This window comes from Dysidea avara, chromosome 7, assembly GCF_963678975.1.
Source record: "Dysidea avara chromosome 7, odDysAvar1.4, whole genome shotgun sequence".
Classification (NCBI taxonomy): Eukaryota; Metazoa; Porifera; class Demospongiae; order Dictyoceratida; family Dysideidae; genus Dysidea; species Dysidea avara.
Genome location: NC_089278.1, coordinates 15,518,614 through 15,531,625, shown reverse-complemented (window position 1 = coordinate 15,531,625; position 13,012 = coordinate 15,518,614). Strand labels below are relative to the sequence as shown.

Sequence of the window (13,012 nt, the reverse complement as noted above, 5' to 3'; positions counted from 1 at the left end):
ACCGTCCAATCTCACCAACCTGTATCTGTTCCAAAATATCGGAACATTATTTACTCCTGTATAATTGAACATCTAGATTTCCACCAAGTTTTCAACACGGATTCCAGCAATGTAGAAGCTGTGTAACCCAACTTATTACCACAATACATGACTTTGCTCAGTGTTTGAATGGAAAAGGACAATGTGATGTGCTACTGTTAGACTTTTGCAAAGCATTCAATAAAGTTCCCAATTCCTGACTCTTTTACAAGTTATATCACTACTGATGATATCAGAGGCTCCCTCCTCACATGGATTGAGAATTTTGTTTGTAGCCGTTCACAAAGAGTAATTCTTGATAACAAGCAAAGCTCTCCATCTGATGTTCTCTCTGGTGTTCCACAGGGTACTAGCTCCTTTGTTGTTTTAAATATTCATTAATGACATTCTTTACATGTACAAAGCAAGATCAAATTATACGCTGACGATGTTATTCTTTACCGTAATATCCATTCTGTAGAAGACTGCCTTGATTTACAGAGAGATCTCAACCTCCTCACACAAAAATGGCAGATGATATTTAACCCGTGAATTTTTAAGAATCTCTAACAAAAGGAACATCATACCTCATATCTATTATGATATTGACAACCAACCAATAAATGAAGTTACACATGCTAAATATCTTGGAGTAACAATAGATTGGAATGAACAGATTGCAAATAAAGCCACCAAAGCCAATGCCTTTAGTATCGTAACTTATACCACTGTCCCATCAATATGAAACTTAACTGCTATAAAGCCATGGTAAGACCTGTAATAGAATATGCCTCTCCTGTTTGGGACCCCCACACAGCTGCAAACATTGATCTTCTAGAATCAGTTCAGAGATCAGCAGCAAGACTATGCTTTAATTAAGGACTATGATAGATTCTCAAGTGTCTCATCAATGTTAACTAATCTTAATTTACCTTCCCTGGAAACCAGAAGAATCAGAGCGAAATTAGAAATGATGTATAAAATAATTAATAATCTTGGCAGTGTACCACATGATGTCTGATTCCTATCCCACCCTTCTAGGCTACTTCAACCAACTTGACACTAGAGTTGACAGTTTTAAAGTTTCTTTATTCCCATCGACATAAAACTGTGGAACTCAATCCCCCCTTATATAAACTCCCCCACACACACGATCAGTTTTGTACCCTCTTAGATAATCATACCTGCATGTGCATTATAATCACCTTGATTTCTGCACAGTACACCAAATAATAATAATAATAATTGTACATTAGCGTGTTACCCTTACATGGCTAATTATTACTAATAATAATAAGCTCGGACCCTAACCCAGTAAGGTCATGTGATACTTAGGATTAATTTGTGAGGTACTCTAATAGAACAGTCAGTGGGTAAAATTTTTGATCTTAAAAGGTAACGTTATCTGTATAGGTGCAGATCTTTAGTTAAAACCAGAGCCCCTACCCCTGACTAACAGTCCTTCAAGATGACTTAACACTCTTGCTGCATGAGCGCATCAATGAATGCTTCTAAATGCAAATCAGTTTTGCTCTTACAGCATGAATGGTAGAATCAGTTGGTAATCGGGTTTGCAACTACATCATCATAAGTTGTCCTGGAGATCCCACATCAACACCACCTGTGATGTGTATAGAATGACGTAGGATTCCTTCAGAGAAATCTCCCCCCCCCCCCCCCCCCCCCCGATTTGGCTTACAGGCACCTTGTGCTAGAGTACTGTGCACCCATATGGGACCCTTATCAAACCACCAATTATAAATGGTGTAGTACAGGGCAGCACACTTCATGCTAAACTGTCCCTGTCAAGAAGTTCTCCTGATAGTATCATGCAATGCTATCTACTAAAGTAGTGTATAGAGACAGAAGAACACTTGCTGTTACTATTTAAACTTCTATAAGCAACTCATTTTATATGATCCCTCATGAATATGTATACCAGTATAATGTTCCAAGTGGGATTACCATGCAAGGCCAGTTACTCCATCCAGCTACTGCTAAGACCCTACTCAAGAACAAAATTGCTCCTCTACTCTTTCCTACTCAAACTAGACTTTCGTATAACTTATTCTTATTCTAGATAACATAACTATATAGAGGTTTTGTAGTAAATTTGCTTTGATTTGTTTTTGTAAATTATAGTGTGATACCATTTAGAGCTTTGCACACAACAAAATTGATAAGCTATATATGTAGCTAGCTACTAGCTATGATAGTTAGCTATGTCTGCAGAAAGTGTGGCATAAATATCTGCTATTGCTTCTTTTATACCCACGATGACGTACACTACTGAGTTTTGTAATGATTTATTAACTGACCCATTTTGTTATCTGAGCAACAACTTCTAATAGGTATGGCCTAATATATAGTTGCATATATAGTGGGTAGCTAACACCAGTAAAGCATCATAGTGTATTTCTGATTAACTGCCTATACTGGAGAATTTATCATAATAATAATTATCCTGTGCAGTATTAAATCTGTAACATTCAGTATTTAATAAACCTCTGTAGCATGCAGTGTTTATAATCTGCAGTTGGTGTTTCACTGCTGCAATTCAGTGTGTTGGGACAAACGGCACTCCATATGCACATAGCAGACAGTGTTATACGTTATGCATGATAGCATGCAGCACTCATGTTGGTTGTATAGGCTGCAGAGTAACAATGAAGAATGTTTATATGTGACCGGACCTGCAAAAATACGGCATGCATATGGGAACAAACTACACCCCATCATACAATAGGTTTTATCTCAGTACTTGAATAGAATATTTGCAGTCTGTTACTTTTGTATATAGCCAATTAAATGTTTATAAGGACTGAAAATTGTGGCATGGCAATACTCTACACGAATTTGCAAATGATCATGATATAATAACTGGTATTCCAGTAGCTATAGCTTAACTACACAATGCTGTATAGTGTAGTACATTTTAATAGTATATAGACATGCAAAAACATGACTAAAAACTGTGTATGCATGCAGCATGTAATGATTATTTCTATATACAATACACACTTGTAGCTATGATGGAGACAGTGTGTTGGGTCATCACCAACCAATTCCATTGATTAAGATGTTAGCCATGCAACATTTTCATATTGCTACATCCAGAAGCATTGGTGAGAGCTCAATTGCACACTTTTGGTATGACCCATGCGGACAGACTGTTTATGTTACAATGCATATACGCTTGCTCCCTGCCACACCTGTTGTAGTCATGCTATATAGCTTTTTGTCTATTTGGTGTCTTTAATAGTTAATTAATATGCAGTGCTGTCAGCTATTAATTGCAGATCCCATAGCTCAGTTCAGTCAAGTTACATTATTTAGATTTACTAGTGAGACATTCAGACAATGTCTCATGACCAAAAGAATAGCTATATCATATTATATAAAGTGTGTATGGCTCTATAGCATGAGCCCAGAGCAAGATGTTGTGCTTATGAATGTAAGTCGCAATGCATGTGCTCTCAAACACATAAGCCATATTAACTTTCTTATATAGTTACGTCTTTCTTGTAACTTGCAACTATTGAAGTGAAAGCCCATGCATGTGTGCACAAGCAAGCATACAAAAATGTAACACATACAGAACACGAGTCAATGATAAAGGTTCTGGCAATGTCAAAACTTTGTTATATAACTGCTATATAGGGACTGTGCTATTAGCATTCATCTTTGGATGCACCAGATATCAGCTCTGTTACCATTTTATGCCTTTGGTTTGATAAATCAAATGCACACAATGTCAGAGAGCCTAAGAGGACAGGTAGAGTATATAACTACATTTAATCTTTTAAAACTCTAATTTGTTGTCTTTCTATACACTTAATACAGAAAAAGGTTATACTATAGCCAATTAGAATTTGAAAGACTAATAATTAAGAATGCAAGCTGAATGTAGAACACAAGTCAAAATTAAATCTCATGTTAACTATATGTTTTGGACACATCAGCTGCTCTTTTAGTCATCAATTACTTTTATTGTATGGACACGTCCTTTCAAACAGCTAATTTTATAGATTGGGACAAATGCCTGCCTCAGGAATTATCTGCATACAGAAGGGAATTCTTATTGTACAAGCATTAAGCCTTTTCTCACAGCTAAGTCACACAACTGTAGTACAATAATAGTAAGGACCAAATGCTCTCTAACAGAGCAGTCAAGGATAAGTCATTGAATTGCAAGTAACCAGCATGGTACTGAACAAGATCACTATTCACAAGCATGCATAACCTATTCTATGAACATTCGCATTCTGTTGTCGGGCGACCAGTGATGACATTTGGACTATATCATTATATGTTATTATTATTATTAATACTTTACAGAACTGTACAGATCAATAAATAAAATTAAACAATATTTAAGAGCTTATAACATGTTAACCCTGTAGTCTATCTCCCTACATCTTATACTGAGCCCCTTCCTTGATGGACCTGCCTTAGCAACCATATCGCAAGGTCATGTTATTTACTAAGTTCATTAACTGAACTTATTAGGCTCAGAGTTGCCAGCACCAAAAGGATTAAACTTAGCTAGCTATAAGTTAGCTATATGCATACAAAAATCCAAAATAGAGCTACAATCAAACAGTCCGCAAAAGACAAGTACAAACAAACAAAAGAAGAGAACAGGTCATGTACTAGCTAGTAACAAGGTGTACTATGATGACTGTTTTATTAGAGTAGTTAGCAAACTACTCTTGAAGGTTCACACGCAAGAATCATGAAATGCAACAAATCACTTAGTATTCATGTGTAGCTGTGCATGTATAGTGCAGGAGTCCTGCAAAACACACCATCCCGCCGGTGGCGGCTCACGATCAAAGAGTATATATACGGAGAATTTGTACTGTCACGTGACTATAGAAAAGGTATCTAAAGATGTTATATCGTTAGTTTAGAGATGCGGTTACTAATCAATACAGTAGCAGGCTGGCCACCGTGGGGCTGGATTGTCATCATTCTACACCTCATATTATTGTCACTGCCTGTCTATCACGGTACGTTGACCAGGTTAATACGTTGTACGTAGTCATGTGACAGCGTGTGTAATAGTGAAGAATTAACAGCATTGTAATTATTAATATGCTTGTGTCTTTGGTAGCCTGCGTAGAATGCCCCGCTGGGACTTATGCTAACCAAGGTGAGCATTATATAGAAATACTGTTGTTTCACTACGTGTTGTACCATAGATACACCAAAATGTAGTAAATGTATCGAAGCTGGTAAATGTGAAACACCAGACGACTGTTCAGCATGCCCCAAGGGGTATTATAACAATGTTCCTAGGAAGAACAATTGTACACAGTGTGACCCTGGGAGCTATAATGAGTGAGTGAATATGTTAGAACACAGCAGCTGTCATAGTTATGGTTTCAGTAAACTGGGACAGGAGTCATGTACACTGTGTCATCCAGGAAGTTATAGTAAAGACAAAGGTGCAATCTTGTGTACAGCTTGCAGTAATGGTAAGTTCTGACATGTATTGTGTGTGACTAAGTGGTTGTTGGGGGAGTGTGTGAGGGGTCTGACAATTTGCATATGGGACTTCCTGATTTGCACCATGATTTCTGATTTTCGTGTTAATTTTCTACTGACTTGCTGACATCTTTACTTGATTTCTGATGTGATTTCTACCATGAGTGTGTGAGATTTCTCAAAGTGTCAGACCCCTGGGGAGTGTGTGTGTGTGTGCGCACGCGTGCGTGCGCATGTGTGTGTTTTAAACAGAATGTAGTATGGTCACAGGTCATAGTGTGTTGTGTGACCAAGGATCTTGACAGCCAAGCCAAAGAGGCACAATTTTCACACATCCATAACTTGTGAACATTTCTTGACAGAAACAGACCTTTTTCATTGCTAAATCCCTTGAGTGGGGAGACCTTCCATACCAAATTTTCAGTTCAGCCATCCCGAAATGTGTCCCTTCAAAATTTATCTTTTTGTGTTTTTAATTTTTAGTTTTCTTAAATCTACTGCACTTCTCTATTTGATTCATTTCAACGGGGAGGTTGAAAGATCAGTCCTCACATTGCAGCACAATTACCTGCCAATTTGTTTAGTTGAATTTTCCTACATGTCTCAGGTACGGCCCTTCATTAAGGCAATGGAAATTAAAGTTACGATGTCCAAATGTTTGGGCAAGCTTACAATCATAGTATTCTAATATAACTGTTGTACAGTATTTAACAATTATTGCAAATTGATAATAAATGATGCATAGCTAGTTTTGCTATAACAATAAAAGCAACTCTGTATACATATGAATACCATGATAAAAGCTGTGAAAATTGGCTTATTTAAGGTTGTGAAAATGGCTCAATGCAATAATATTTTTTCTTCCTATTTTTAAAGTTAAACACAATTATTTGCTCCTCTGTTGTTTCACCATGCAATTCACTCCCCTCTTTACCTTACAGGTACATATGCTCCCGGAAATGGTTCTCAGATATGTAAGAATTGTTTACCTGGCTCCCATCAACCTCATACCAACCAGACATCATGTATACCTTGTGATAAAGGTAGCCACTGCAGGTAACCCATACAATAAGACTAGTATGTGGTAATTGTATGGCTTTGTTTAGTGTTGAACAGTGTTCTTCCTGTAAATTGTGTGATCCAGGCAGTTACCAAGGTGACACTGGTCAGGCTGAGTGTGACGAGTGTGAGCCTGGTAGCCATAGTAGCACCCAAGGAGCAACAGTGTGTGCTACATGCGAGGCTGGGCACCAGTGTAGGTATGTATGTCCAGATGTGTATTTGTGTGAATACATAATGCAGTTATTTTCTGTTGTGTTTGTTTTACCTGGCTACATTGGAGAGTGAGCACATTGTCTATCCGTATACTGCATGCTTCAGAGGGTCTATCCCTGTAGCTGATCAACTTGGTGGTGGTGGTGGTGGTACTACTGCTGCCGTTGTCGTCGCCGCTGTTGCTACTGCTAAACAGTTTGAAACACATCAGTAGTATAGGCCCTTATCAGACCCTTGTGAGCTGAGAATGGGCCTGCCTTAAGTGTTATATGGATCAGTTTGCTCCATGAGTGTGGTCTTTGCTTTAATTTTCAAATGGCTTAGATCACAAAGTAATTGCATGCTATTTGGGATTATATGCAGAACTTTTCCTAGCAAACAAAAGTAGAGTGGTAAAACTGTCAATTTGCTACCAACATCAAAGTCAAAAATTTAAATTATATGTTACTATAAATAAGAGTTTTGAGTAAAGTAGAGCGGTGCTGTCTTTAGGGAAGCCCCTGATTTGTAGTTGAGCATATCATTTGTCTTCAGAAGAAGCCTCTGCATTAGGGCCTCTTGAGATAGTAGGGGTTCAACATTTCCAAGAGAGAAGGTCCAGCCTCTCTTCCTAAATGGAGAGAGTTATTACAGAAGGTCCAGCCTCTCTTCCTAAATGGAGAGAGTTATCACCTTATTCAACACTCATCCCACCAGGCACCATGGTGGGTTGGCGTAACCCTTTAACAGGCATTCTAGAACACTACTGCTTCCTACTGCTTCCTTTTTTTGAGATATGTGAGGTTGAAAGGTCTCGATCTGCACATACAGTATTTGACACCCTTGTATGGCATTCAATACTTCATCAACACCTTGCTAGAGTGAATAAAGCCGTCTGTTGATATTTGCGATGCTGCTAACAACTTGCACACTGGTCAACTGTTTAAATTGTTATTTTAACAAGGAGGTACTGATAGTCAGGACATGCATTCGGTCACTCAATTAGTTTTTATAACTTATCTGCCACCATTTTCTGTGGGGTAATGGTTCACCAGTAATAAAAAAACATTGTATATGAAAAAAAATTCTAGGGATTACAGAAATAAAAAACAAAAAAAAAAACAACAACAACAACAACAAGGGAGGTCATCTACATCTGCTACTTACTCAGTGGTACTTCAGTATAATGGCTATATTGGCTATATTGGCTATATTATTGTCAGGTTTGTATAACTGAAGTCTCCACTACAGGTGTAGAAAATTTTTCCTTGTACTTGTTACATTGTATTTTGTGTAGTGTTGTAGCTTCCTAATTTGGTCATGATAATATTTTGTTATAGTGAGTATGGTTGTACTGATTGTGATGTATGTGATCCTGGGGAAGTCCCTATTTCTAATCAAACTGACTGTGTTGAGTGCAGACTAGGTGAGTACTACTGGCATATCATCACATCATTAATTATGATGTCATACAGGGACATACTCCCCAGGAAAAGGTGCCGTTAAGTGTCTGGATTGTAAGCCACCCAAAGTATGCATGTAAGTCACACCTTCATAATAACATCACTAGCTCATGTGATCTGGTCAGGGAGGTGGGTTGTTCGGAGTGTGAACCATGTCCTCTCGGAAAAGAGGCAGATGCTTTTGCTTCTAACTGTGTCAATTGTAGTAAAGGTCAGTATGCTATTATATAGTGCACAAAAATATTTCAACTATTCAATGTCCACAACAAACGAACATTTATTGTTTTCTGAGACCAATTCCAGCACCTGTTAACAGGATTAGAATGTGTTGGTTATACATGGGATAGTACTGAGTGATGTGTTGAACCACTGTATATTTATTTATTGTAGGACATTACCGTAATGGGGATCAGACCAAGTGTGTAGCATGTTCCAGTGGATATTACCAACCAGATACTGGCCAGCAGTCATGTATAATATGTCCTGCTGGATACTACTGTCCTGTAAGTGTTGCTACTGCTGTGGTAATTATATGACTCTAATTGATTAATGCAGGATCGCTTCTCACCTCCCAAATCTTGTCCTGAGCATTCTAGTTCATATTGTCCTGTGGGTAGTTCTCAGCCCCAGGAATGTAGCAGTCTGTTTAAGAGCAATGATGAACGAACGGTGAGTAACTGGGTATGGTTGGGGATCTTTACAAATGATTTCTGGATAGAGTGACCATTGAGCTTAATGTGCTTATTTGTTATATAGTCCAGTGAAAGATGAAAGTTCACCAAAATATCTGTTTCTCCTTCCAGCAACATAGTTGAGTTGACACATTTAGTGCCGAACCATTAAAATCCTCCTCAATTAGAGGAGTTTGGTCTTGAACTAATTGACATACCAAATAATAATATTATTACTTAGTGAATTTTGTATAATATCTATCCCCTCATTTACATCTCACAAACAGGTACTAAACACAATAATTATGTTGGCATTCCAAGCTGCTAATGAGCAAGCCTTAACCATGTGTGTTTGCTGTCATAGTGACCACCCTCCTTTGCTTGATTATATTGCATAGTGTTCATTAATTGGAATATTTAATTGACAGCATTGTGTACCTGAAGCAACCTTCTACATCACTATTGCTTTAGTGTCATTATGTAAGTTGTTGACAGTAACTGATGTTGATGTTATTTGTTTGTCAACATCGTAGTTGTGGTAATCCTGGTATTGATTGTTGGGGTCACGTGTTACTGGAACATATGGTGAGCTAATATCATTGGTGATCACCATGGTTACACAGTTGCTACTACACAGTCGTCGGAAGCTACCCAAGATGGAGATCATGCCGTTAATACCATCACGGAAGAAAAAGAACGCTGAACAAATGTATGCTGGTTACTGATTGGATGATTGAGTGTTATTTTTTTTACTTCTTTTTAAAATTTTGAATTTTAATTGAGTGAATTTCGAGGTGGCAAGTGTGGGAGGATTTAATATATATTAAATATATATTATTATATATATATATTTAATTATAGTATGCAGTTAGGGTGACTGCTGTATTAGAGCATCTCAATAGCTTACCAAGAGGCGTGGTCATTATTCCTGTTAGTGATGCCATGATATATCATATATCGCAATAATCATGATAGAGAAAAATCTACATCGTGATATAAAAAAATTATTTAGTGAGAAGAGGCAGGCAGGCAGGCAGACTAAAACTCCAAGTTTGGAATGAGATTCTTAAAAATTCTATATCCAGTAGCCTGTAAGTGTTTCTTAATTTTAATGCTGTATTCAATGTTAGATGGACTAATATTATTCTCACAGAAGATGTCAGTAGGATGATTATTAAAGGTGGCATTTTAGGTAGTGTGCATCATTTTAGGGATGATCTCTACATAAATAGTACTATGATAAGAATCAAAGTCGGAGAAATGCAGTTGTATCAAATCCAGTCACAAATAATGTTGCAACCAGACCAGGCATTACATGGCAGGCTTTCAGCAAGCCCTTCAGTACCCTAAATACAACAGTCAACAAATGGTAACCACTGAAATTTCAGACTTAATTTTCAAGGGTCTAAATCACAAAATTTCCTAGAGGAAGAGGGGAATGCCCCTAGATCCTAGATACAACTGGATACTGTGATCAAGATACCCTAATAGAGCAGTCACCCTAATACTAAAGTCTACTATTCTGAAATTACTAAAGTCACTCTCAGATTCAATATCAGAAAGTGTAACATTTAAAATTTCCTGAGGGGGAGGGGGGAATTCACCCTTCTGGATTGTGTTGCACACTAAGCATGTCATTTTCTGGATATACCTAACTACACCACCCACCCCCCCTCCCCCATACTCGTACACTCCTGGCTATATACATGCAGAATCAGCAGTCAGCCTATGTATTTTTCATTTGACAAACTATAATGGATACTTTATTTAAATGTATACAGCTTTCAATGAGTCACACTTATCATATGCTACCACTAATTTCTCCACATCCCCCAATCAGACCACACAAGCACGCACACACACACACACACACACACAAACTATCCAGGGCCCGGTGTTATGAATATAACAGACTTCTTAGGCCTCCCATACAGCGAGTATATTGGACTGCCTTTCTTTCTGAACCGCGTCACACCGAGATCAACAAAATAGGCTGGCCCTGGACTGGACACATAAGTACGGTGATGTTGGTGTTTCTTTCCAAATGAAAATGCAGGGCTATGATGCTTTGTGGAGTCATGTTCTCTGTGTCCACATGTCCCCGGTTAGTAGTATTTAGCTGGGCCAGGTCCCGACTCTTTAGCAGCAATCCGCAGTCCTTCAGGACTCGGGCTTCTGTCCACTCGCCCCATCAGTGACCGTCAGCGTCAAAGATTTATTAGGCCACTCCAATTGGTAATTATGTTTCTGATCCTTTGAAAATCAGTTTTAGGCGTGGGCAGGCAGAATTCAGCAACAAAGCAACAATGAAGTGACTGCTCAAATAGAGTTTTTTTGTGATTTACTGACTGTTCTATTAGAGTATATCGATCCGTACTATGCACTCTGCCCATTTCTTGTAGGTTTTCACTGATAAAATACAAATTATGACACCTTAGATAGTTAGATTTAGCATACTTGTTGCAGCCCAACAATTGTTTCTGAAATCCAGGTTTTCCAAAAGGCTGATGCGGGTATTTTACCCATGTATTTCTGAAATTTCACATTCTCCAAAATAGGATGCGGGCGGAGGACCAGAAACATAATTACCAATTGGAGTGGCCTTACGAAACGTGGACGATAAAGTTTATAATACTCAGATTCGGCCCAAGAAGATATCACATTTGCTAGGGAGGCTTGTTGTCATGTAATAGCGTCTTGCGTGTTAACTACATCATATTCGCGCGTCATGTGCTAATGATTGAAACAACGAATTAAATTCGTTCAAATTATTAAATTTAGACACCTCAAAAAAAGGGATTAAAGTGCCGTTGTCACAGTGATATGTGTTTCCCCGCACACATATTACTAGGGATCCGTGTTTCCCCGCACACATATCGGGATGCGTGTTTCCCCGACAAAGGCGCAAGTGATAGGTTTCCCTGCCAGTTTCTCAGTTTTTATAGCTACCACGCCCAACACCCGCGTTTAAATCCTGCCGCTGCATGATATATTACGAGTCGACTAGCTAGCTATTGCTGCTCTATAGCACGCGTCACAGTACTAACTACTGCTTGCATGACAAGCTACTTTCCAAGAACCATCCGGGAATGGAATTCACTGCCACCGCACCTAATTGAACTGAACACTCTAGCTACATTTTCAAACTTGATTGAACAGCACTTATAATTTGTGATTGTTTGGGCTTAATCAGCTTTGCTGTCTGCCCTTTTCCCCAAAATAATAATAATAATACTGCTGCTAGTGCTATTCTATAGCTGCATGCTACTGCTACTATACTGTTACTATACACTGCAGTCACTGCTTACTGCCTCTACTGCTACTAGCTGTAGCTATAGATTTATTATATATACTCAATTTTTATAGTTACTACCTACATGCGGCTACTAGCTGCTGCTTATACTGCTAGATGCTATTGCTACTATTACACTAGCTATACATGCTTGCTGTTACTGCAGTTGCTACTGTTGCTATACTGCTTAACTACTACTGGTGTTTTGTTTATATTGTATAGCTGAAACCGAAAGTCATTGACATTTGTTTATAACTATGTCAATATATTAAATTGATTGTACATTTTACATTCTTGATGAAGCAATTTAACTTTTTACTTTTACTTTACAGTATCCAGCATGAAGATCTAATAGCAACTAGTGTGGCTGCAGCCTTTGAGCTAAAACATGTAGACCTTGACATACTTATAACACATCCAATAAGATGAACAGAAAATGGGCCAAAGAAAGGAAAATCCCTCCTACCCCAGGATTTAAACTACAGGCTACCCAATGTCTAGTCAAGCACCACACTCAGTCTCCTCCATATTTGGTTAATTCTCTGTTTCTTGGCACAGAAAATAGGATTCATCTACCCTGCTACATGTTACAAGGGCGGATCCAGACTTATAGAAAGGGAGGGGGGTAAAAAATGAACTGAGGCACTACACCGTCTCTGGTTTGATAAGGTGAGACCAAAAAAAAAGGAAAAAAAAAAATCACAGCCAGCTGACAATAGCTGCCCACCTCACCAACTACGCATTTATAGCTGATAAAGTACATAAAAATCCTTAAATAGCTCACTACACACTGTTCTACTACTGTGACTACTTTATTAGAGTGA

At 38.2% G+C, this 13,012-nt stretch overlaps 1 protein-coding gene across 1 annotated transcript; it reads left to right on the top strand.

Annotated features, from left to right (window-relative positions):
• The first annotated feature begins 4,866 nt into the window (after nt 1-4,866).
• LOC136260754 (proprotein convertase subtilisin/kexin type 5-like) lies at nt 4,867-9,674 on the top strand. Its single transcript, XM_066054613.1, has 14 exons — nt 4,867-5,030; nt 5,135-5,173; nt 5,223-5,361; nt 5,410-5,498; nt 6,450-6,564; nt 6,615-6,767; nt 8,103-8,188; nt 8,238-8,301; nt 8,351-8,436; nt 8,616-8,728; nt 8,781-8,894; nt 9,325-9,376; nt 9,430-9,481; nt 9,534-9,674. The coding sequence occupies exons 1-14, from the start codon at nt 4,934-4,936 to the stop codon at nt 9,619-9,621; spliced, it is 1,287 nt and encodes a 428-aa protein (XP_065910685.1). The 5' UTR covers nt 4,867-4,933; the 3' UTR covers nt 9,622-9,674.
• Nucleotides 9,675-13,012: the final 3,338 nt, after the last annotated feature.

What these genes read in the sequence shown, in the direction of transcription:
- LOC136260754 (XM_066054613.1), top strand. Translation starts at nt 4,934, where the DNA reads ATGCGGTTACTAATCAATACAGTAGCAGGCTGGCCACCGTGGGGCTGG. An exon ending in GATAAAGGTAGCCACTGCAG is followed by an intron (nt 6,565 to 6,614) that starts GTAACCCATACA and finishes GGCTTTGTTTAG; the next exon opens with TGTTGAACAGTGTTCTTCCT. An exon ending in CTGTGTCAATTGTAGTAAAG is followed by an intron (nt 8,437 to 8,615) that starts GTCAGTATGCTA and finishes TATTTATTGTAG; the next exon opens with GACATTACCGTAATGGGGAT.